Source organism: Bufo bufo, chromosome 1 (assembly GCF_905171765.1).
Source record: "Bufo bufo chromosome 1, aBufBuf1.1, whole genome shotgun sequence".
NCBI classification, from domain to species: domain Eukaryota; kingdom Metazoa; phylum Chordata; class Amphibia; order Anura; family Bufonidae; genus Bufo; species Bufo bufo.
The window spans coordinates 767,175,307-767,196,552 of NC_053389.1; the positions used below are offsets into that span (position 1 = coordinate 767,175,307).

At 48.7% G+C, this 21,246-nt stretch overlaps 2 protein-coding genes across 3 annotated transcripts in view; one reads left to right on the forward strand and one right to left on the reverse strand.

Moving 5' to 3' along the window:
* BAG4 (BAG cochaperone 4) overlaps window positions 1–3,275 on the reverse strand; it is a 37,418-nt gene extending 34,143 nt beyond the window's left edge. Inside the window, exon 1 of one of the 2 annotated variants that reach the window (XM_040414738.1) lies at window positions 3,008–3,275. In XM_040414738.1, coding sequence (XP_040270672.1) covers window positions 3,008–3,181 — 174 coding nt within the window. In that variant the 5' untranslated portion in view covers window positions 3,182–3,275. The remainder of the gene's footprint in view (window positions 1–3,007) is intronic. The other variant, XM_040414737.1, reaches the window with a different exon arrangement.
* A 427-nt stretch (window positions 3,276–3,702) lies between these two features.
* Window positions 3,703–20,989, forward strand: LSM1 (LSM1 homolog, mRNA degradation associated). The gene is made up of 4 exons (XM_040414745.1): window positions 3,703–3,840; window positions 5,994–6,062; window positions 18,518–18,633; window positions 20,579–20,989. Exons 1-4 carry the CDS (start codon window positions 3,795–3,797, stop codon window positions 20,747–20,749), a joined length of 402 nt encoding a protein of 133 aa, XP_040270679.1. The 5' UTR covers window positions 3,703–3,794; the 3' UTR covers window positions 20,750–20,989.
* The last annotated feature ends 257 nt before the right edge of the window (window positions 20,990–21,246 follow it).

Below are 21,246 nucleotides of genomic sequence, written 5' to 3' on the forward strand. Positions count from 1 at the left end.
ATTCTAAGCCTTCTAACGTCCCCAACAAATAAAATGACATTTACAAAATGATGCCAACATAAAGTAGACATATGGGGAATGTTAAGTAATAAATATTTTATGAGGTATCACTTTCTGCTTTAAAAGCAGACAAATTGAAATTTTGAAAATTTCGAATTGTTCAAGATTTTTGGTACATTTGGGATTTTTTTCATAAATAAAAGGTGAAATATATTGACTCAAATTTATGGCTGTCATGAAGTACAATGTGTCAGAATGGCTTGGATAAGTAAAAGCGTTCCAAAGGTATTACCACATAAAGTGGCACATGTCAGATTTGCAAAAAATGGCAGGAAGGTGAAAACTGGCCTGGGGTAGAAGTGGTTAATGCAAAGGTGTCTCGTCAGCCTGATCTGACGAGTGGGGGCAGCTAAGATTGATTAGTTTTGGATGACAGAGAGCTGACAGGGGGAGGTCCAGAGTTACCCTACAGCAGGCATGCTCAACCTGCGGCCCTGCAGCTGTTGCAAAACGACAACTCCCAGCATGCCTGAACAGCCTACAGCTATCAGTCTACAGTAGGGCATGGTGGGAGTTGTAGTTTTATAACAGCTGGAGGGCCGCAGGTTGAGCGTCCCTGCCCTACAGGCTCCCATCCTGAATCTAAGGCCGAATGCACGCGCCCGTGAGCGGTCCGTGGTATCCCGGCCTGGATTCCTGCTGACAGCAGGAGCGCACGGCGTCATTGGTTGCTATGACGTTCTGCGCTTCATGCCGCCGCTGCTGTACAGTAATACATTGGTATGATCTATACGAGTGTATTACTGTACAGCAGCGGCGGCATGAAGCGCACGGCGTCATAGCAACCAATGACGCCGTGCGCTCCTGCTGTCAGCAGGAATCCAGGCCGGGATACCACGGACCGCTCACGGCCGTGTGCATTCGGCCTAAGTCCATGATCCTGAGCCTGCCGGAGTTCACCGGACCTGCTACTGGCTGCTCTATTGTTCATTGTGTGAAAGATCCATTTTCCTGCGTATTTATACACTTCAATTAGGGCCAAAACGATTACTCGATTGAATCGAATAATTAGAGACCAAAAAAAAATCATCAATGCTAATTTTGGGTCATGTGACCACGGAGCGGGAGTGAAGCGCTTGCTATTACTTACCGCCACATGGTCACCCGCACCGCGCTGCACTGGATCCTGACGCATCATCAGGTCATAGTGCACGTAAGGGGCGCATCATGACCCGACACTGTGAGACGTCAGGATCCAGTGCAACGCGCGGAGAAGAAAAGGAAGGAGCTGTGGAGAAGCGCCCCTACAAGAAAAAGGGTAAGTATTTTCACTGGCGCTGGGGACATGGCACTGAAGGGGGACAGCCGGCAGTGGATGGCATGGAGGGGCAGATGGGAGCGGGGGACATGGAGGGGTTGATCTGATGGAAGTGGGGGACATGGCAGTGGATGGCATGGAGGGGCAGATGGGAGCGGGGGACATGGAGGGGTTGATCTGATGGAAGTGGGGGACATGGCAGTGGATGGCATGGAGGGGCAGATGGCACTGGGGGAACTGAAGCACTTGGGCTGATCGCACAGCGGGGAACAAAGGGTGTTGGGGACTGATGGCAGGGGGTCTGAGTTTTCATAAAGGAAAACCGTCTATTAATTCATTTTTTCTTATTAGATTACTCGATTAATCATAAAAAATAATCAATAGAATACTCAATTGCTAAAATAATCGTTTACTGCAGCCCTAACTTCAATAGTTTTCTTAGCGCACAATAACACAAAAATTATCTGCGTCATATAGAAGAAACCGCAGCACTCTCCTGTCTTCAATTCAGTGGAATTTATTTCACCAGCAAAACAAATGCGACGTTTCGACCGTAAAGGTCTTTCTCAAGCAACAATGTTGCTTGAGAAAGACCTTTACGGTCGAAACGTCGCATTTGTTTTGCTGGTGAAATAAATTCCACTGAATTGAAGACAGGAGAGTGCTGCGGTTTCTTCTATATGACGCATCCAAGGGGGAACTTCTGACTGGCTCCCAACACGGCTGGCACCACCACAAGATAAGACTTTAATTTTTCGTTGTGCTGCTATAAGCATTTTTTCCTACAAAAATTATCTGAATATAGAAATTTCTAGAATCCAAATAATGAAATAATATACAGGATGGGGTCTAATATGCAGATCTATTGTACATAGCGTTATTCTTTTCCGGCGTTGCGTTCCGTCCTAGGGGCTCAATACCGGAAAAGAACTGATCAGGTGTATCCCCATGCATTCTGAAAGGAGAGCAATCCGTTCAGGACGCATCAGGATGTCTTCAGTTCAGTCTTTTTGACTGATCAGGATGGAGATAATACCGCAGCGTGCTGCGGTTTTATCTCTGGCCAAAATTCCGGAACTATTGCCGGATAAGTCATTTTTTCCCATTGACATGCATTAGGCCCCGAGTGTCCTGGCAAAACGGATCCGGCATTGCGGTCAGTCCGCCAAAAAAATGTGAAAAAAATAAATGCCAGATCCGTTTTTTCCGGATGACACCTGAAAGACGGATCGGGCATTTCAATGCATTTGTCATACGGGTCAGGATCCTGATCCATCTGACAGATGCCATCAGTTTGCCTGCGTTTTGACGCATCCGGCGGGCAGTTCTGGCGACGGAATCCTCTGCCGCAAGTGTGAAAGTAGCCTAATAATGCAATTCTATACCTCAGATCAAAAAGAGGGACACTTGGGAGGTCTGCCCCCCCCCCTATGACATCACGTACAGCCACGTGACCTCCCCAATATTCTGCATTACATATTTCCAGCATAAATCTGTGACAACCCCTGCAATGGGCAGCATAGTGAAGGCTCCCGGATCCTTGGGGACCACCACAGCAGCCACTTTCCCTGAAGTTCTCAAGGCCAGCTCCTCCCACTCCTGCTCTGGATGAGAGGCGGCCATATTGGCCGTCACCCAGCTTTCTCAGACTCGGATGTGGCTGGCAGACATAAGAATGGACTGCAGTACCTGGGCTCCGGCAGCTGCTGCTATCTCTCCACCTCCGGCCCAGCTTCTTGCAGTCCCCTGAGAGTAATATCCAGGACCCCAGCCAGAGGCGGCCTCCTCCTGCCGCTGCCGAGCCAGCACGTCCCCGGGGGGATAATATCCGCTGCCATCCCCAGGTCTGTGCGTAGTCGACATGAAACTAGCAGAGCCTACAACCAGCCGCACAAACGCACCACCACTGCGCAGGCGCGGTACGCGGCATGGCAACCGACCGTCAGCCAATCACACCGGCAAAAAATAACCGCCAGCCAATTAGGCTTCAGATTGCGAAATGTGACACGCCCAATACAGTTTCAAAAGACCAATAGGGAGTGAAGACAATTATCCGTCCCTTCACCCATAAGTTACCGCCTTCACTTGTCCTTTATAAGTACTCTAGCCAATCAGGAGTGAATAGTTCGTCTACGTCTAACTCCTCTTACCCAATGAACGGCCAGCGTAATCTGCGCAGGCGTATTTCTAACAAAATAATTTTCCGACCGCGCCCACTGAGATTATTTAAACCAATCAGGACGCATAGGCTTTAGGGCAACGTTATTGTCTACTGTCCAATCGGCGCAGTGATAAATGACAGCCGTGTAACCACGCCCATTCAGCCGGGAGCGAGAGTATGACGTCATGTGGTGTTTATATTTGGCTACCTATGCGCCGGATGTAATTCTGTTTAAAGATGGCGGTGTTTCCGGTCGGCTTATTGACGAGGTGTCCCGTGTGAGGGTTTGCCCCAAGCAGGGGGGCGGAAGAAAGAATGAATTATATGCCGGGGACAGCAAGCCTCATAGAGGATATTGACAGTCAGTATATGGCACGGGTGCCCTGCTCTTCCTGACTCCTGTGGTGTGTGTAAGAAGTACGGTTGCCATAACAACCTCCTGCCCTGGTGTGATGTGCTTACTGTCTGCTGTGTGTGTGTGTCTGATGGCGCCTAATTCTTTGCTCCCTGTCGCCCCCTGCTGGCTGTAATGTATATCGCTTCTTGTCTTCTTAGAAGAGTGGGGGAAGGGAAGTGACAACGAATTCTGACCCAGAAAACTGGATGTTGTCTGTTAGCCCCATTTACTTGGTGACCAGACATAGACACTTGCTGCCCCCTATGGACAGGGTAGAGTATGGCATCAGACTAGGGAGCCCACCTACCCATGTACCATGCTACGTATCCTTTATCTAACTTGGAAAGCCCATTTTCATATAGGCCCCGGCCCGTTCACACAACGAATTTCGCAACGGCAGTTTTTTGGTGCCACTGGCGCAATTGCGGTTTTGCCCCCATTGATTGGCGGTAATCCGTGAACGCTGTGGACACGTGCGTGGCTGCCGCCAGCGTGTTGGAGCGGAATCTACATTAAAGGGGTTCTGCACTTTCATTAACTGATGATTTATCCTCTGGATAGATCATCAGCATCTGATCGGCGGGGGTCTGACACCCGGGACCCCCGCCAATCAGCTGTTTGAGAAGGCAGCGGCGCTCCAGCAGCACCACGGCCTTCTCACTGTTTACCGCCGGCCCACTGACGTCACGACTAGTATTAACTAGCGTGGGCGCGGCTAAGCTCTGTTCACTTGAATGGAGCTTAGCCGCGCCCAAGCTAGTTAATACTAGTCGTGACGTCACTGGGCCGGCGGTAAACAGTGAGAAGGCCGTGGTGCTGCTGGAGCGCCGCTGCCTTCTCAAACAGCTGATTGGCGGGGGTCCCGGGTGTCAGACCCCCGCCGATCAGATGCTGATGATCTATCCAGAGGATAAATCATCAGTTAATGAAAGTGCAGAACCCCTTTACTATCTGTCCTGTGAAGTGGAACTTACAGGGGTCGTCTCACTTCAGTAAGTGGCATTTATCATGTAGAGAGAGTTAATACAGGGCACTTCCTAATGTATTGTGATTCTCCATGTTGCTTCCTTTGCTGGCTGGATTCATTTTTCCATCACATTATACACTGCTCGTTTCCATGGTTATGACCACCCAGCAATCCAGCAGCGGTTGTGCTTGTACACTATAGGAAAAAGCACCAGTCTATGTGCGCTCCAACGGTCCCAGCCACCAAAGAGGCTGGTGCTTTTTCCTGTAGTGTGCAAGCACGACCACCGCTGCTGGATTGCAGGGTGGTCATAACCATGGAAACGAGCAGTGTATAATGTGATTGGATAAATGGGTCCAGCCAGCAAAGAAGGGAATATGGAGAATCAGAATACATTAGTAAGTGCCTTGTAGTAACTTTCTCTCCATGATACATGCAGTTTGCTGAAATGAGACGACCCCTTTAAGGAATTCAGGGTATTAGAGGAGGGGTCCACATCAATTAGAGCAGAGGGGGGCTACAACGTTTCAGGGCATCTATCACATTCATGCATTTCAATGTGTGTGTAATGCGTTATTTCCTCTGGTGACGCCGAGGGGAAACGGACTACTTACTGTCAGGTCCTTCCTCCCCCACAGGTTACAGCCGACCGCTCGGGTTATGGGATCCCACCACGGGAGGGGTTGTTGTCACTTCAGCTTCCGATTTGTATCTGAAAACATGCAAGCTGCATCACCTTGTCCCCCCAAGGATGGGGGTGGGATCCTGTGTTGGGGGCAAGTTCAGATGTGTTTTCCGCCTACTGTCAGGATCAAGATCTGTTCGGTGGGGAAGGGTCGGACACCCTGCACCCCCACCCCCACCCGTCGGCTGTTTCAAAAGGCCAGTAAAATCATGTCCATCGGTCACATGACCTTTATGCAGCTCGGTCACATTCAAGTGAATGGGTTTATGCTGTAGTACCAAGCACAGCCACTACACAAAGTATGGCGCTGTGCTTGGTATAGTATGAAAAGCCCGCAGACAGCTGATCGGCGGGGGTGCTGGTAGTCGGACTCCTGCTGATCTGATATTGAGGGCAGGTCTCTGCACCCCCCTCTCCACTCGGTGGTCCACCCTTATATAATGACTGTACATTTGTTTGTTTCAGAAAAACACTTGGTCCTACTCCGAGATGGGAGAACTCTTATTGGATACTTGAGAAGCATTGACCAGTTTGGTGAGTGTCTTGAAGGTTTTATTTCTTTTAAACTTTGGTCTCTTGGCAGTCGCAAAACTACAACTCCCAGCATGCCCTTCTGCTCTTAGGGCGTGCTAGACATTGTAGATAGACGAGGGCGTGAGTGGCGTTTGAATATGGAACTAAAATTCTGCTTTTTCTTGATGACGTTTCTGGGAAAGCTGGGTGACGGCCATTGGGCTTGTTATTACATGTAGCTTGATGGAGGTCATTCAGCTTTCCCAGACTCCTGGCAGATCTATGCTTCAGGTTAGGAGCCATCACTGGTAAGTCAGCCAATTTGCTGCCATCCTGTAAAGATGGGGACTTTGCTCATCTGTCCCTTTATTTGGGTTGTGTGACATAAACTCCTTTGCGATCTCCGCGGGACATGTGCAGCTGAAGTTGTCACTTTAAAGGTGGCGCCCACTAGCGAGCACCATAGCCTCTAGGTTTGAAACAGCAGAGGCCTGGGGCTAATGTCTGTGATCAGCCATAAGGCCAATCGCGTACACTTAACCACACGCTCCCGCAACAGCCATTTCTAAGCTGAGATCGGGGAAGCTGTTATATGCCAGTGATAGCTCGGAGCCTCAAGCAGGCTCCGATACCTATCACTGATATATTCCAATACAGGCCTGCAGGTGGCAGCACTGTATTGGAAGACGGTGAAATAGAAAAGTTCAAATCACACCCATTTCCCCAAAATAAAAAGAAACAAAAAAAAAACATGGGCATCGCTGCATCCAAAAAATGCATGGCATAACAGAAGATGAAATTAAAATTGTGCGATATTTTTATTTATTTTTTTTAATTATTATTTTTATTTTTTTTTACAAAAAAGGCAATCACTTTAAAATGAAGTACGGATTGTCCCACAAAAAACGAGCCCCGCTACATAGCTCTATAGACATAAATATTAAAGAGTTATAGGGGTTAGAATAAGGCAATAAAAAGAGAAAATTAATATTTTACAAAGATTTTATTTATTTCCAAATGCCCCCACAGCGGCATGTAACAGGAGGATACCCCGCCTCCCCAGGGGCAGGAAACATGGAGATCTTTAAATAGTCCCCTCCCCTTACATGCTCCAGTTGTTTCCTGTCCCTCTGGGAGTACGTGGAGATCCTCCTGTGGGAGAACGTCTGGTCCTTTGTAAGAGCGCCCGGTCAGCAAGAGGAACTCCGGGCGGGGCGCAGTACGGCCCTTCCTGACTGCTAGACATAAGTCCTCCGGTGGGGACGGTCCCGGGCGGCGTGCCCGTGCGAAGTCTCGCGGGTCACGTGAGCTTGACTCACTTGCAGTCGGAGCTCTGACGCAATTTCCCCTAGAGAACGAGCGTGGAGATTTGCTTGGCGTCCTCGGTGCAGCAGATGATTCAGCTATGTCGGCACCAGGAGAGGATACGATTCGCAGGCCTGCAGACCCAGCAAAAAGTGGCAGCCCGGTAAGACAGCCTCCTTTGGAGGTTAAAACGATTGCTCTCCTTATCTGTGCACCCCTCTTTTGGTCAGAAGCAGTCTTTTACTTGCACCAGGGTAAGGGTCTAACTTTTTATGTTCCGGGGCGGCCCCCTTTTCTGAAAGAGCACTCTTATGTATCTCCTAGGTCAGGGAGGCTCAGAAATCAGCGGAATCTTCGCAGCGGGTCAAAAAATGTTCCATCTGTAAAAAGGAGAAAAAAAGGAAAAGAGTTTTTCCCCTTCACTGCAATATAACGGGATTAATTAATAAGGAATGGGTCGACCGAGAAAAAAGATCTGGGGTTTCTAGAGTCCTAAAAAGAAAATACCCTTTTGTAGAGGAAGATACAGCCTTTTGGGATAAGTGTCCAAAGGTAGATGCCCCAGTTGCAAAAATTACAAAAAAATCAGCGCTACCCTTTGAAGATTTAGGTCTGCTGAAAGACCCTATGGACAAAAAAGGTGAGGCGTTACTGAAAAAATCCTGGGAAGCCTCTATGTCCATCCTAAGGCCTAGTGTAGCTTCCACTTACACGGCCAGATCCATGTTAATAAGCCAGTTCGAGGAACACCTAGTGGCAGGGAACCCCAGAGAAGATATCGTGGCCTCCTTACCAATGCTTAAGCAGGCGGCAAACTTTTTAGCGGATGCCTCGGTAGATACGGTTAAACTGGCAGCCAGATCAGCGGCCCTCTCAAATGCCACCAGAAGAGCAGTGTGGCTGAGGTCTTGGGCAGGGGACACTGCATCTAAAAAATAAGTTGTGAAGGAGATAGATTGTTCGGATCGGTCCTGGATGACATTTTAGAAAAGGCCACGGATAAAAAGGGTTTTCCCTCTGACCCGAGAAAATTTTGTCAAAAACAAAACTTTCCTGCAGCATCAAGAGGCAGGCAGGATCAGAAAAAAAGAGATTTCTCGCCCCGATGGTGTTTGGGGAGGGGAAGAGGAAAAGGGTTTTTATTCAACCCCTCAGATTCTTCCCAAAAATCATCTAAACAATGACGCCAGAGGCAGGGTAGGAGGAAGGTTAAAGGATTTCGTCCAGGCCTGGAGAAATATTTCCAGCTCTCCGTGGGTGCTGGACGTAATTTCGTCAGGCCTAAGGCTAGAATTTTTCGCTCTACCCTAGGATGTTTTTCAGATTACCGGAAAAACCAGATCGGTCCAGTCCTTAATCCTAGACCAGGTAAAGATCTTATTGCAGAAAGTAGCCATAGTTCCAGTCCCCCCGGGGGAAGAAGGAACAGGATATTATTCCCCTATATTCCTTTTAAAAAAGCCGAACGGCTATTACAGAGCCATTATAAATCTAAAAGGGCTGAACCATCATCTGCTTTACAAGCGTTTCAAGATGGAGAGTATAAAATCCACGATCGGTCTATTAAAAAGAAACATCTTTATGGCAACTCTAGATCTCACCGATGCATACTACCACATTCCAATTTGCAGAGATCACCAAAGATACCTCAGATTTGCAGTTCGGTCAGACAGTAGTACATCACTTCCAGTTCCAGGTCCTCCCATTTGGCCTTACGTCAGCCCCGAGAGTCTTCTCCAAGGTAATGGCAGATGCGGTAGCGGACCTACATCTGAAGGGAATATTAGTTGTCCCTTATTTAGACGACTTCCTTATTGCAGCAGAATCAGAGGATCTACTGTTCCTTCTGTAAATGAAACCGGTACCCCCTTTAATGTTCCCTGCACCCGCTATCCTACCGATGCCATGATATCTTTTGACATGTCATCTAATGGTTAATTAACACTATTATTTCCATAGTAATTTTTGTCCTATTGTGATATATTTGTAAGGTCTTTTGTAGACAGTTGTAGTATTTTAGTCTTAAAGGGGTTCTCCAAGGATTATAGCGCAGTTCTCACCTTTTTAAAGCTAAGAATGTGGCTTTAAGGGCTCTTTACATGGGTTGAGAATCCCACAGATAAGGCTGCAGTCACATGATCTGCAAAACACGGACACCGGCCCGTCTGCGGACCACACACTGCCTCCGCTATAAAAGAAAATGCCTCTTCTTGTCTGCAATTGCGGACAAGAATAGGACATGCTCTATCTTTTCTGTGGGGCCACGGAACGGAACTACGGATGATGACATCACACGGTGTGCTGTCCGTATCTTTTGCGGCCTGTTGAAATGAATGGGTCCTCACCCATTCTGCAGAATTGGGGAACAGATGCAGACTACTTCATACAGCAGTGTGAATGAGCCCTTATCGCCAACCCTTTGTGACAGAGCGGCTGAGTATTTTTAATAAGGACCCTTTTAAAGGGGTTTCAGACCCATTAAAATAGGAGCTAATTTTTTATTTATTTTTTATTTCAATGCCCTCTGACTTCCTACTTGGTAGGAGGGCTACTAGACACAAGCTGATAAGTGACCCCCAGCGATCCGCTGTAATCTGTGGGGGAGACTTGGTAGTGGGCGTTCATTTATCCTGCAGCGCCGCCACAGGCGAGGCTAAACATTACACACTGTTTATTCACTTCAGTGGGTTGCTTGTATTGTACGGAGGGTGAGATGATTATATTATAGGTTTATAACCGCTCTCTGCTCTGACCAAAAGGCAGGAATCCCGACCAGAGCCTTCCCTAATAATAAACCGGAGAACCTCTTTAATGACTCATGCCATTGCCTTGAAGACTTCCTGGTCGCGTTATTCCCAGTCGCTCCTTTTAGCAGGAAGCCTTGTGATGTGACTGATTGTTATTCAAATGACGGCAGGAAAATTGCTGTAACTTAAACATTTGTAATGCAAATGGCCTATTGCGGAGAGGGGGGGGGTGGGGTCTCCCGAGGGCGCAGTGTTTTTTCAGATGTTATGTGGTTTTAATTAGCTCTGAGTACCACTAAGGGTTAAAAACCACCACCTTATATTTGTTCCAGGCAACGATCACACGATAGTGGAGATCTGCATGCAGTCCAGTCATTCTCCCAGGAGATAAGCTTCCGCCAGAGGGGTCTGGCTGTGTCGGTCTCCTCTCTCCCCATTGATATACTGTACATCCATGCTCAGCCAAACTGAATGTGTATGGGGGAGGCGGGAGAGATGGAGAACCCCCAACTCTCGTCTGGGCAACATCCAAGTTGGAGGCCGTTCTCAAACACCCTTTGGTGATGCGTTTCCATTTTCTTGGTGCTCTAGGTATAGATTGGGGTCATTAGGTGCTTTATCTTCATTCTCCTCCTGTTGGATTGCCGCTTCTCGTAGCGCGGACGTGTAAGTGTGTACCCTATTTTAACAATCCATGTTTCTCATCCGTATCATTGGGGGACACAGGCTTGACCATGGGTATAGCTGCTGCCAGTAGGAGGCGACACTAAGCACAAAAGTGTGAGCTCCTCCCTCCAACTATACTCTTCCTACAGGGACTAAGCTAAATCAGTGTAGGAGGCAGACCTCCCAGCTTTGCAGGTCTGCTGATTTTTCTTTTCTTCTAGCAGGATCTCAGGCAGTCCTATCTGCCTGCACTCACACCCAGGAGACGGGAGACCAGGGGGTTCCCAAGCCCCCTGCTCCTTCCTGGTCTCCAGAAGACCAGATGTTCCTAAAGCCTCTGCATCCCGCCAGCCTTCGGGTCACCACGGCCGCCCACAACAAGTCCCCTCTGTTTCCGGTGTAGCTGCCCTCCCCAAGGGGCCGCCCACCGAAGGTGGTGAACCAGGGGAGCAGAACACGCCAGATGGGTAAGTATTACTTGCTCCAAACCCGCTTATTTTTTATTTATTTTTTCCCCCTACCCTTTTCAGGTTACTTGCTGTGGATGGCCCCATGAAACCTTGTCCCCCCCCCCCCCCCCCCCCAGCCGGGGAAAGGGTTAACGGCTGCGTGTAAAGCTCGCCGGTGGGGGGTTGAAGGGAAGCCCTCTGTGCTTGCCAAGCTTCTTTCTGGCCCAAACAAAGACCCCTCCGCCCGGGCCGCTTGTATTTGAGGCCCCGGCTTCGACTGCGGCCTACTTCTGATCCACTCGCTGCGGGCACTTCTCACCCGGACGGCACTTCTCACCCGGGGGGGGGGAGAGACCTCTAAGGGGAGTCAGTTGGTGCGCCAGCGCTGCAGTAAGGACACAGGCCGGGTAAGCTCTTTCTCCCATTCCTACAGGGTCTAACTTTAGCCCTCCTACCTTTCACTACAGGTACTCGCTATGTCCGAACCCAGGCCCCAAAGCCGTCAGTCACTTCAGTGTGACATTTTGCATGTGCCTCTTATCGCTCAAAATTCCCATCCGTTCAGTTGGTTCCCCTCTGCTCCTTGTGCTCTGCTCCACCACCAAGTGGCTCTGACCCTGTCCCTTTCCCCCCTTGCCCAGCCCATGGTAGAGCCGGAGTGGGTGCGCTCTCTAAGATGGTGCAGGACGTTTCCCATTCCAACAGGGCCATTGTGGAAATGCCGGGGCGTCTGTAAAACTGGCCAGACCGCTCTCTCCTCGAAGGGCGTCTGCGTCCCCAGTTTCCTCCACCTCATAGGGAGTCTCGCTCCAACGCATTTTCATTAGAAGAGGCATGTTCCAAGGGCAAAGTTGTCAGACGCTGACTTTGTCTCACCGGAGGACCAGTGTGTATGCCGAGGGACTGCTATGCCCCTCACCAAATACAGTGTTCCAAACTGTCCACTATGGTAGACAATCTCATTGCAGCGGTTATAGAAACCTTACAGGTTGAGGACCCTATGCCCTCATCTGCCGTTTCTAGTTTTTCCTTCAGGCGATTCCTGTCGCTTGCCAAAAGTTTACCCCAACCACCCAGAGTTTTATTCCTCCCTTTCCAAGGAATGGAACTTCCCTGACAGGCGTTTTGCTTTGCCGAAACGTTTAGACGTCTTATATCCCTTTTTCAGAGGATTTCACAAAGAAGTGGTCATCCTCTCCTATTGACCCTCCGGTATCCCGCCTGGCTAAAAATACCACCTTGCCTATGGCGGATGGGGCTTCCTTTTCGGACCACAGGGATAAGAAATTGGAATGTTTTGCCAAATCTTTTTTTTAAGCAGTTGGAACTGCCCTGCATTCGGTTTTTGCCTCTATGGGTTAACAAGGCTATGGCCGAGTGGGCAAACAAGCTACGTCAGGGCCTCTCCTCTGGGGACTCCTCAGAGGAACTTTCTGATATGGCAGTGCAACTTTCCCACACTAGTTCTTACATCTGTGAGGCCTCTCTGGACGGGGCCGTGCTTTTGGCCCGCTCTTCAGCCCTTTTGGTGACTATTTGCCATACCCTGTGGCTATCTTGCTGGGCGGTTGATAATGCTTCTAAACGGGCCTTGACGTCCCTCCCCTTTGCAGGTAGCAGATTTTTCGGCAAGCGTCTGGATGAGATGATCTCTGATGCTAGAGGGGGGGGGCGGTAAAAGCACCCATTTGCTGCAGAGCAGTACGGGCTTCAAGAGGTCAAAAAAGCGCAGACCTCTTTTTTTCGGAGTTCCTCCAGCCCGAAGCGGCCAGCCGAACAAATCTGCCCCAGAGCAGAAGCGCAAGCCATCTTTCAAGCCTTGCCCTCCCTGGTGTCCTCGCCAGCAGGGCTCCAAGCCCTATACCCCCAGGGCTCTGCATGACGTATGGTCTCTAGCGCCCCCAGTCAAGTGGGAGGTCGTCTTCATCTGTTCCAGCATGTCTGGCTAGCTGACATCTCGGATGCCTGGGTGCGAGAAGTCATCTCGGAGGGTTACAAACTGGACTTCCAGTCCCCACCTCGGCCCCCCCACTTTTTTTTTTTTTTTTCCCCCCCGCTAGTCTCCCCTGACCTCTCCCTCCTCTGCCCATTCCTTTTTTTTTCTGCGGCAGGGAGTGATTGTTGAGTTTCCGCCTCAAGACCGTTTTCGCGGATTATACTCTAATCTCTTTGTAGTCCCCAAGAAGGAGGGTACGGTCTGTCCCATCCTAGACCTCAAAGCCCTCAACCGATTCCTTTGGCTCGGCCGCTTCCGGATGGAGTCCCCGCGTTCGGTCATTGTATCCATGGACCTGGGGGAGTACCTGTCCTCGATAGACATCAAGGACGCCTACCTCCATGTTCCCATCTGCGTTGGTCACCAGAAATATCTTCGGTTCGCAGTGGGACCTTTTCATTACCAGTTTGTGGCCCTCCCGTTCGGTCTTGCCACAGCTCCCACGGTCTTTACCAAGATTTTGGCCTCAGTCATGGATCTGCTTCATGCCAGGGGGATAGTGGCGATTCTGTACTTGGACGATATTCTGTTCAAGGGTCCGTCATTCCAAGCAACAGCAGACAGCCTACGCATCGTCTGACACCCTGGAACACTTCGGGTGGGTTCTGAACTATCAAAGTCATGTCTTTACCCATCTCGGCAGCTGATGTTTCTGGGCATGCTGTTGGACACCAATCGGGCTAAGATATTCTTGCCCCTAGACAAACTCTCCACTCTGTCGTCAGATCCTCTTTGTTGCAGCCTCAGCCTCTTCCCATTGCATGAGGGCTCTGGGCCACATGGTCTCTTCCTTCGAAGCAGTGCCCTATGCTCAGTTCCATACCAGGGCTCTTCAGTGGCACATTCTGACCATTTGGGACCGTTCCCCAGCCTCCCTGGATCGACTCATCCGTCTTTCTGTCCCGACTCGCTGAGACCTTCAGTGGTGGTTGATGTCTCCGATGCTGACATCGGGCCGCTCCTTCCTTCCCCTCCGCTTGATGGTGTTGAAGACTGACGCCTGTCTCCGGGGCTGAGGGGGAGTTCTGGACAATCTCTCGGTCCAGAGCATCTGGTCCTGCGAGGAACGCTACTTTCCGATCAATATTGTGGAATTTGTCTCTGGTTCATTGGACGGACCGTCTGCGGGGTATCCAGTTTGGGTTCAGTCCGACAACTCCACGCAGTCGCGTATCTAAATCAGCAGGGCGGCACCCTGAGCCCTGCAGCCATGTAGGAAGCAGCGTTCATCCTCTCCTGGGCGGAGAGCCATGTCCCAGCTCTGTCGGCAGTTCATATCCTCGTCGTCGACAACTGGATCACTGACTTTCTCAGCTGAGAGATACTCGATCCCGATGAATGGGCTCTGCATCCATAGGTCTTTCTCACGTTGTGATGGGGTTGCCCGGATGTGGATCTCATGGTTTCCCACTTCAACCGCAAGGTAGAGAACTTCATTGTGAGGTCCAAGGACCCTCTCACTCGGGCGTCGGACAACCTTGTAAGGAAACGTGAACTGCGTCCACTAGATCACGTGTTCCCTTCTCTTCCGCTCATTCCGTGTCTTCTCTGGAAAATCAGGTCCGAAGGTCTGTCCTTCATTCTCGTGGCCCTGGACTGGCCACACAGTTTGGCACGCATCCCTAGTCTCCCTCCTCGCCGACTAACCCTGGCGTCTTCCCCTTCGGGAGGACCTCTTGTCACAGGGGACCGATCTTACACCCGAATTTAGGGTCTCTACATTTAACGGCGAGGCTGTTAAAGCCGCCGTACTAAGGGCTCAGGGTTTCTCGGATGCTGTTGTCCAGACCATAATTCGTGCTAGGAAGCCGTCGTCCTCCCGGATCTATCCCATTTGGTTTTCATTGCCAAGACTCTTGTCTTTCCTGCAGTTGGGCATGGACTTGGGGCTGGCTCTCAGTTCCCTCAAAAGGCAAGTTTCGTCCCTTTCCATTCTTTTTCGGCGGAACTTGCTTTCTGCGGTTTGGACATTTCTGCAGGGAGTTGCGCATGCTGCGCCATCTTTCCGTCATCCGTTGAATCCTCCTAATCTTGTGCTCAGCGCTCTCCAGTTCTCTCCGTTTAAGCCTTTGCAGTAGGTGTCCCTTCGCTTCCTGTCCTTCTTGGTGGCCTTTTTGGTGGCAATCACTTCCATCTGTAGGGTGTCGCACTCGCGGCTCTTTCCTGTCTGTCGCCCTTCTTTATCCTCCATCAGGACAAGGTAGTCCTTCGTCCGGTCCAGTCCTTCCTTCCGAAGGTTGTGTCAGCATTCCATCTCAATGAAGAGATCATTCTCCCTTTTTGTCCTGTTCAGTCTCCTCCTCGTAAGCAGTCACTCCACACTCTGGATTTGGTTCGGGCCGTTCGCATCTACAGTCTTGTGAAAAAATTAGGACACCCTTTGAAAGCATGTGGTTTTTTGTAACATTTTTAATAAATGGTTATTTCATCTCCGTTTCAACAATACAGAGAGATTAAAGTAATCCGACTAAACAAAGAAAACTGAAGAAAAGTCTTTTCAAGATCTTCTGTAAATGTCATTCTACAAAAATGCCTATTCTAACTGAGGAAAAAGATAGGACACCCTTGCCCCTAATAGCGAGTGTTACCTCCTTTGGCTGAAATAACTGCAGTGAGACGGTTCTTGTAGCCATCTACCAGTCTTCGACATCGGTCTGAGGAAATTTTACCCCACTCCTCAATGCAGAACTTTTTCAGCTGTGAGATGTTTGAGGGGTTTCTTGCACGTACAGCCCTTTTCAAGTCACCCCACAGCATCTCAATGGGATTCAAATCTGGACTTTGACTTGGCCATTCCAGGACTCTCCATTTCTTCTTTTTCAGCCAATCTTTGGTTGATTTACTAGTATGTTTTGGGTCATTGTCATGTTGCATGGTCCAGTTCCGCTTCAGCTTTAATTTTCTAACTGATGGTCTCACATGTTCTTCAAGCACCTTCTGATACACAGTAGAATTCATCGTGGATTCTATGATGGTGAGCTGACCAGGTCCTGCTGCAGCAAAGCAGCCCCAAACCATGACACTTCCACCTCCATGCTTCACAGTTGGTATGAGGTTCTTTTCTTGGAATGCTGTGTTTGGTTTACGCCAAACATGTCCTCTGCTGTTGTGTCCAAATAATTCAATTTTGGACTCATCTGTCCAAAGAACATTATTCCAGAAGTCCTGGTCTTTGTCAACTTTATCGCTGGCAAATGTCAGTCTGGCCTCGATGTTTCTCTTGGAAAGCAAAGGTTTCCTCCTTGCACACCTCCCATGCAAGTTAAACTTGTACAGTCTCTTTCTGATTGTAGAGGCATGTACTTCTACATCAACAGTAGCCAGAGCCTGCTGTAGTTCTCGAGATGACACTTTAGGGTTTTTGGATACCTCTTTTAGCATCTTGCGGTCTGCTCTTGGGGTGAACTTGCTGGGGCGACCAGTCCTGGGCATGTTGGCAGTTGTTTTGAAAGCCCTCCACTTGTAGACTATCTTCCGGACAGTGGAATGGCTGATTTCAAAATCTTTTGAGATCTTTTTAAATCCCTTCCCAGACTCATAGGCTGCTACAATCTTTTTTCTGAAGTCCTCTGACAGCTCTTTTGCTCTCACCATGGTGCTCACTCTCACTTCAACAGTCAGGAGCACACCAAACTAAATGTCTGAGGTTTAAATAGGGCAAGCCTCATTCAACATGCAGAGTAACGATCTACTAATTATGTGCACCTGGTGTGATATACCTGTGTGAGATCTGAGCCAATTTAAGAGGGAATACATGTGAGGGTGTCCTATCTTTTTCCTCAGTTAGAATAGGCATTTTTGTAGAATGACATTTACAGAAGATCTTGAAAAGACTTTTCTTCAGTTTTCTTTGTTTAGTTGGATTACTTTAATCTCTCTGTATTGTTGAAACGGAGATGAAATAACCATTTATTAAAAATGTTACAAAAAACCACATGCTTTCAAAGGGTGTCCTAATTTTTTCACATGACTGTATCTGTCTCAGACGTCCTCTTTCCGACAGATGGATTTATTATTCGTCATTCCAGAGGGGCCGAGACGAGGGCTGGCTTCATCCAAAATTCCCATTTCCCGATGGATTTATTTGGCCATTGTGGAAGCGTACCGTGTCGGTGACCGGGCCCCACCCTTCCGGGTTACTGCTCATTCTGCTCGGGCAGTGGGGGCCTCTTGGGCAGTGCATCATGGGGCTTGGGCCCTTCAGGTGTGTAAGGCCGCTACCTGGTCATCTTTGCACACCTTTTCCAAATTGTACAGAGTACAAACACCTTGGCGTCTTCTGACGCTTCTCTGGGGCGTAGAGTTTTGCAGACGGCGGTTCTCTGATTGGCCGGATCCATTTATGGCCCACCCTTGGGAATGCTCTGTAACGTCCGATGGTCAAGCCTGTGTCCCCCCAATGATATGGATGAGAAAACTAGATTTTTGTACTTGCCGTAAAATCTGTTTCTCTTCTGTTCATTGGGGGACACAGCTCCCACCCGTTCTCTCTTGTTACGGGCTTTTTCTGGCCTGTGTGGTTCTGGGTTTGTACAGAGTTTGGTTTCCGTTTTTTGTCGTGCTTCTCCTACTGCTTTTGCACAAACTGATTTAGCTTAGTCCCTGTAGGAGGAGTATAGCTGAAGGGAGGAGCTCACACTTTTGTGCTTCGTGTCGCCTCCTAGTGGCAACAGCTATACCCACGGTCAAGCCTGTGTCCCCCAATGAACAGAAGAGAAACTGATATTATGGTAAGTACAAAAATCTAGTTTGTTCCTTACCGGATGGAATAATAGAGGGACGTCAAAATGCAGCGTTTTAAGGAAAGGTGCTCATAATTGACAGCAGCGCGTCTGGAATTAGATTTTCCTCGAAACCTGTGACTGCATCGGCTAAATTGCGTCCCTAGGACCTGTGAATTTTCACTATCTAGACCAGGGATGCTCAACCTGTGGCCCTCCAGCTGTTGTAAAACTACAACTCCCACCATGCCCTGCTGATAGCTGTAGACTGTCTGGGCATTCTGGGAGTTGTAGTTTTGCAACAGCTGGAGGGCCGCAGGTTGAGCATCCCTGATCTAGACCATGAGCTGTGCCTAGTGTTCAGGTGGATGGGACTTATGTCCAATGCCAGACACAGGTCTTGGACGAGCAGCACTGTGTGAGGGAGAGAAAAAAAAGACCACTTTTTTTCAGTCTGTGACAACCCCTTTAAAAACCCTTCAGCTGCAGGACATAGTCATGTGGCGCCAGGCTGTAGACTGTGTAAGGACTCCAGGTAGAAATGTGTTTTGAGGGCAGATGATCTGATCTCTCATCCTTACTTGTGTTTTAGCGAATCTTGTTCTGCACCAGACGGTGGAAAGGATACACGTTGGGAAGAAATACGGGGATATTCCTAGGGGAATATTTGTTGTGCGAGGAGAAAATGTGGTCCTTCTTGGAGAAATAGTAAGTAATCGGTGAAGAAAACCAGCGTTCCACAGCATGCCTGGTGTCGCCAATAAGCTGAACTTGTCAGATTGCCCATTTATAGTCCTCCTCTGAGGGTAGGTCTTATCCTGATGTAGAAAAGACGAAGGCCTCATGCACATGACTGTAGCAGATCCATTCCTGTATTGCGGTCCACAATAGACGGGCATCGGCCGTGTGCACACCGTATCATGGATGCAGACGGTGAACAGGTCCGCAGACGGTGGGCACAGCCAGCACACGGTTGTGTGCGTGAGGTCTTAAAGGGGTTTTCTCACTTCAGTAGCTGGCATTTATTATGTAGAGAAAGTTAATACAATGCACTTACTAATGTACTGTGATTGTCCATATTGCTTCCTTTGCTGCCTAGATTCATTTTTCCATCACATTATACACTGCTTGTTTCCATGGTTATGACCATCCTGCAAGCCATCAGTGGTGGTCGTGCCTGCACAACAATAGGAAAAAGCGTGAGAGCGCACATGGGCTGGTGCATTTTCCTATAGTGTACAAGCACGACCACCACTGATGGATTGCAGGGTGGTCGTAACCATGGCAATGAGAAGTGTATAATGTGATGGAAAAATAAATCCAGCCAGCAAAGGAAGCAATATGGACAATCACAATACATTAGTAAGTGCCTTGTAGTAACTTTCTCTACATAATAAATGCCACTTACTGAAGTGAGACCTCCCCTTTAATGGGGTTGTCCGGGTTCAGACCTGATCTGCACTCATTCACCATAAAGTGGTAAGCGGTTTGGGCAGGTGCCCAAAACTATAGTGTACAGCGGAAGCAGAAGGCTTGTACATGGTGCCGTTTCTGGCGTATTGCAGCTTAGCTCCTGTTCACTTGAATGGGCGCTGAGCTGCAGTACCCCATAACGACCACTGCACGGAGCCTTCAGCTTCCACTCTGTACACTGTATAGTTTCTGGAACCTGCCCAAAACAACTGATCGGTGGGGGTGCTGATCTGATGACCTCTCCTGAGGATAGGTCATCAATAGCTGTAGCCCAGACAACCCTTTTAATGCTCTAATTGAGAGTTTGCTCTCCCCTATATTACAGAGGGGCTTGGGGCCACAAATGTTATCTGCCTTCTCTTTTTGAATGCTTTTCATACTGCAAGCTTTAGAGTATAATGTCCGTCTTCTAACTATCTAATATACCGTACTGATTAATTTGCATTGCAGCTGGTGAGGTTTTAAATTCCGCACCGCATGTCAATCTATGTCACGGATTTTCTTTTCTCTGCAGCCTGTGCAATGGCGATCATTGTTGTTTTGCGGTCCTCAAACGACTGATCCGCAAAACGCGGATACCGGGTGTGCACTCCACATTTGCGGAATGGCCGGCCCTGAATAGAGCAGTACTATACTTGTCTGTAATGTGGAAAATAATAGGACATGTTCTAGTCTTCTATTCTCTTGCAGAAATTGACCTGTTGTGTGGATGTCAATGGCTTGTTCAATTCTGCACCTTCTGTAAAGTTGTTTCCCCATAGAAACAAAAACCACAATAAGTCTGGGGGGGTTATTCACACAGCAATTTGTTTGAAGGCCCGTGAAGAACGGATGTCAAATAAATAGTTCTATTTTGTCCGTTTTCACCGACAGCGCACATACCATTTGAAAGGGGGCCATTTTTAACATCCATTTCTCATACACCATACACCTTAGAACAGCGCCACCATGTAGACACTCGCTCCTGCATGTCTTCTGAACGGGTAGGGGGAAGAAAGTGGATGCCAGTAACCTCTGGCGGTATTTGTCCCCTGAGGACATGAGGATCGGTCGTGCTGAGTTTCATGTGGCCCATGTCCGTAAAGAATTGCTCCATGCACACCAGATGATCGGCACAGTTTTCTCGGATCATGGACAGTAGTGGATCGTCTAAATGATTGCGCTTCTTGTGTCCCTACAGGACCTGGAGAAGGAGAGCGACACTCAATTACTGCAGGTCTCCATCGAGGAGATCTTAGAGGAGCAGCGCGTGCAGCAGCAAAGCAAACAGGAGGCCGAGAGGGTGAAGGTGCAGGCCCTGAAGGAACGAGGCCTGTCCATTCCTAGAGCGGACACCCTGGACGAGTACTGAGCTCCTGCGTGGACAATGCCGCTGTAGGTGTCCACACTTATACAGATCCCAGGGGGATTACTTTGCGTTTTTTCCTTTTTTTTTTTTTCTGTTCGGACTTGTCTGCTGCACTCTGTGAATAATGGTTCAAACTTACGTAATGATTTCTGTTGTATGTGATCCCTAGATGAGAGCACTTATATTCCACGATGAGGGGAAGGCACCCCATTAAAGATTTCTTTTTTGACTGGTTTATTTTTTTTGATTGTGCTACTTCTCTTTATTATACCATAATGTACATGGCTGTGCCAATCTTATAATTGTTGGCAACTGTGGGACTGTTCACCTATAGGACTGGTTTGTCCATGGCTATAAAAAAAATTATTGTAATTTACACTGGAAAAGAGGGGGCAGTGCATGACAAAAGGAATGTAAGATCTCCATATGGTGTCCTGCTCGTGCTCTGCCCATAAACCAGGGATAACGGTGTATTAGTCCAGGCTGGACCATCTTTAACT

Coding starts and splice junctions, on each gene's coding strand:
- LSM1 (XM_040414745.1), top strand. CDS start 3,795: ATGAATTATATGCCGGGGACAGCAAGCCTCATAGAGGATATTGACA. Junction 3,841..5,993: donor CCTCATAGAGGATATTGACA/GTCAGTATATGG, acceptor TGTTTGTTTCAG/AAAAACACTTGGTCCTACTC. Junction 18,634..20,578: donor TGGTCCTTCTTGGAGAAATA/GTAAGTAATCGG, acceptor GTGTCCCTACAG/GACCTGGAGAAGGAGAGCGA.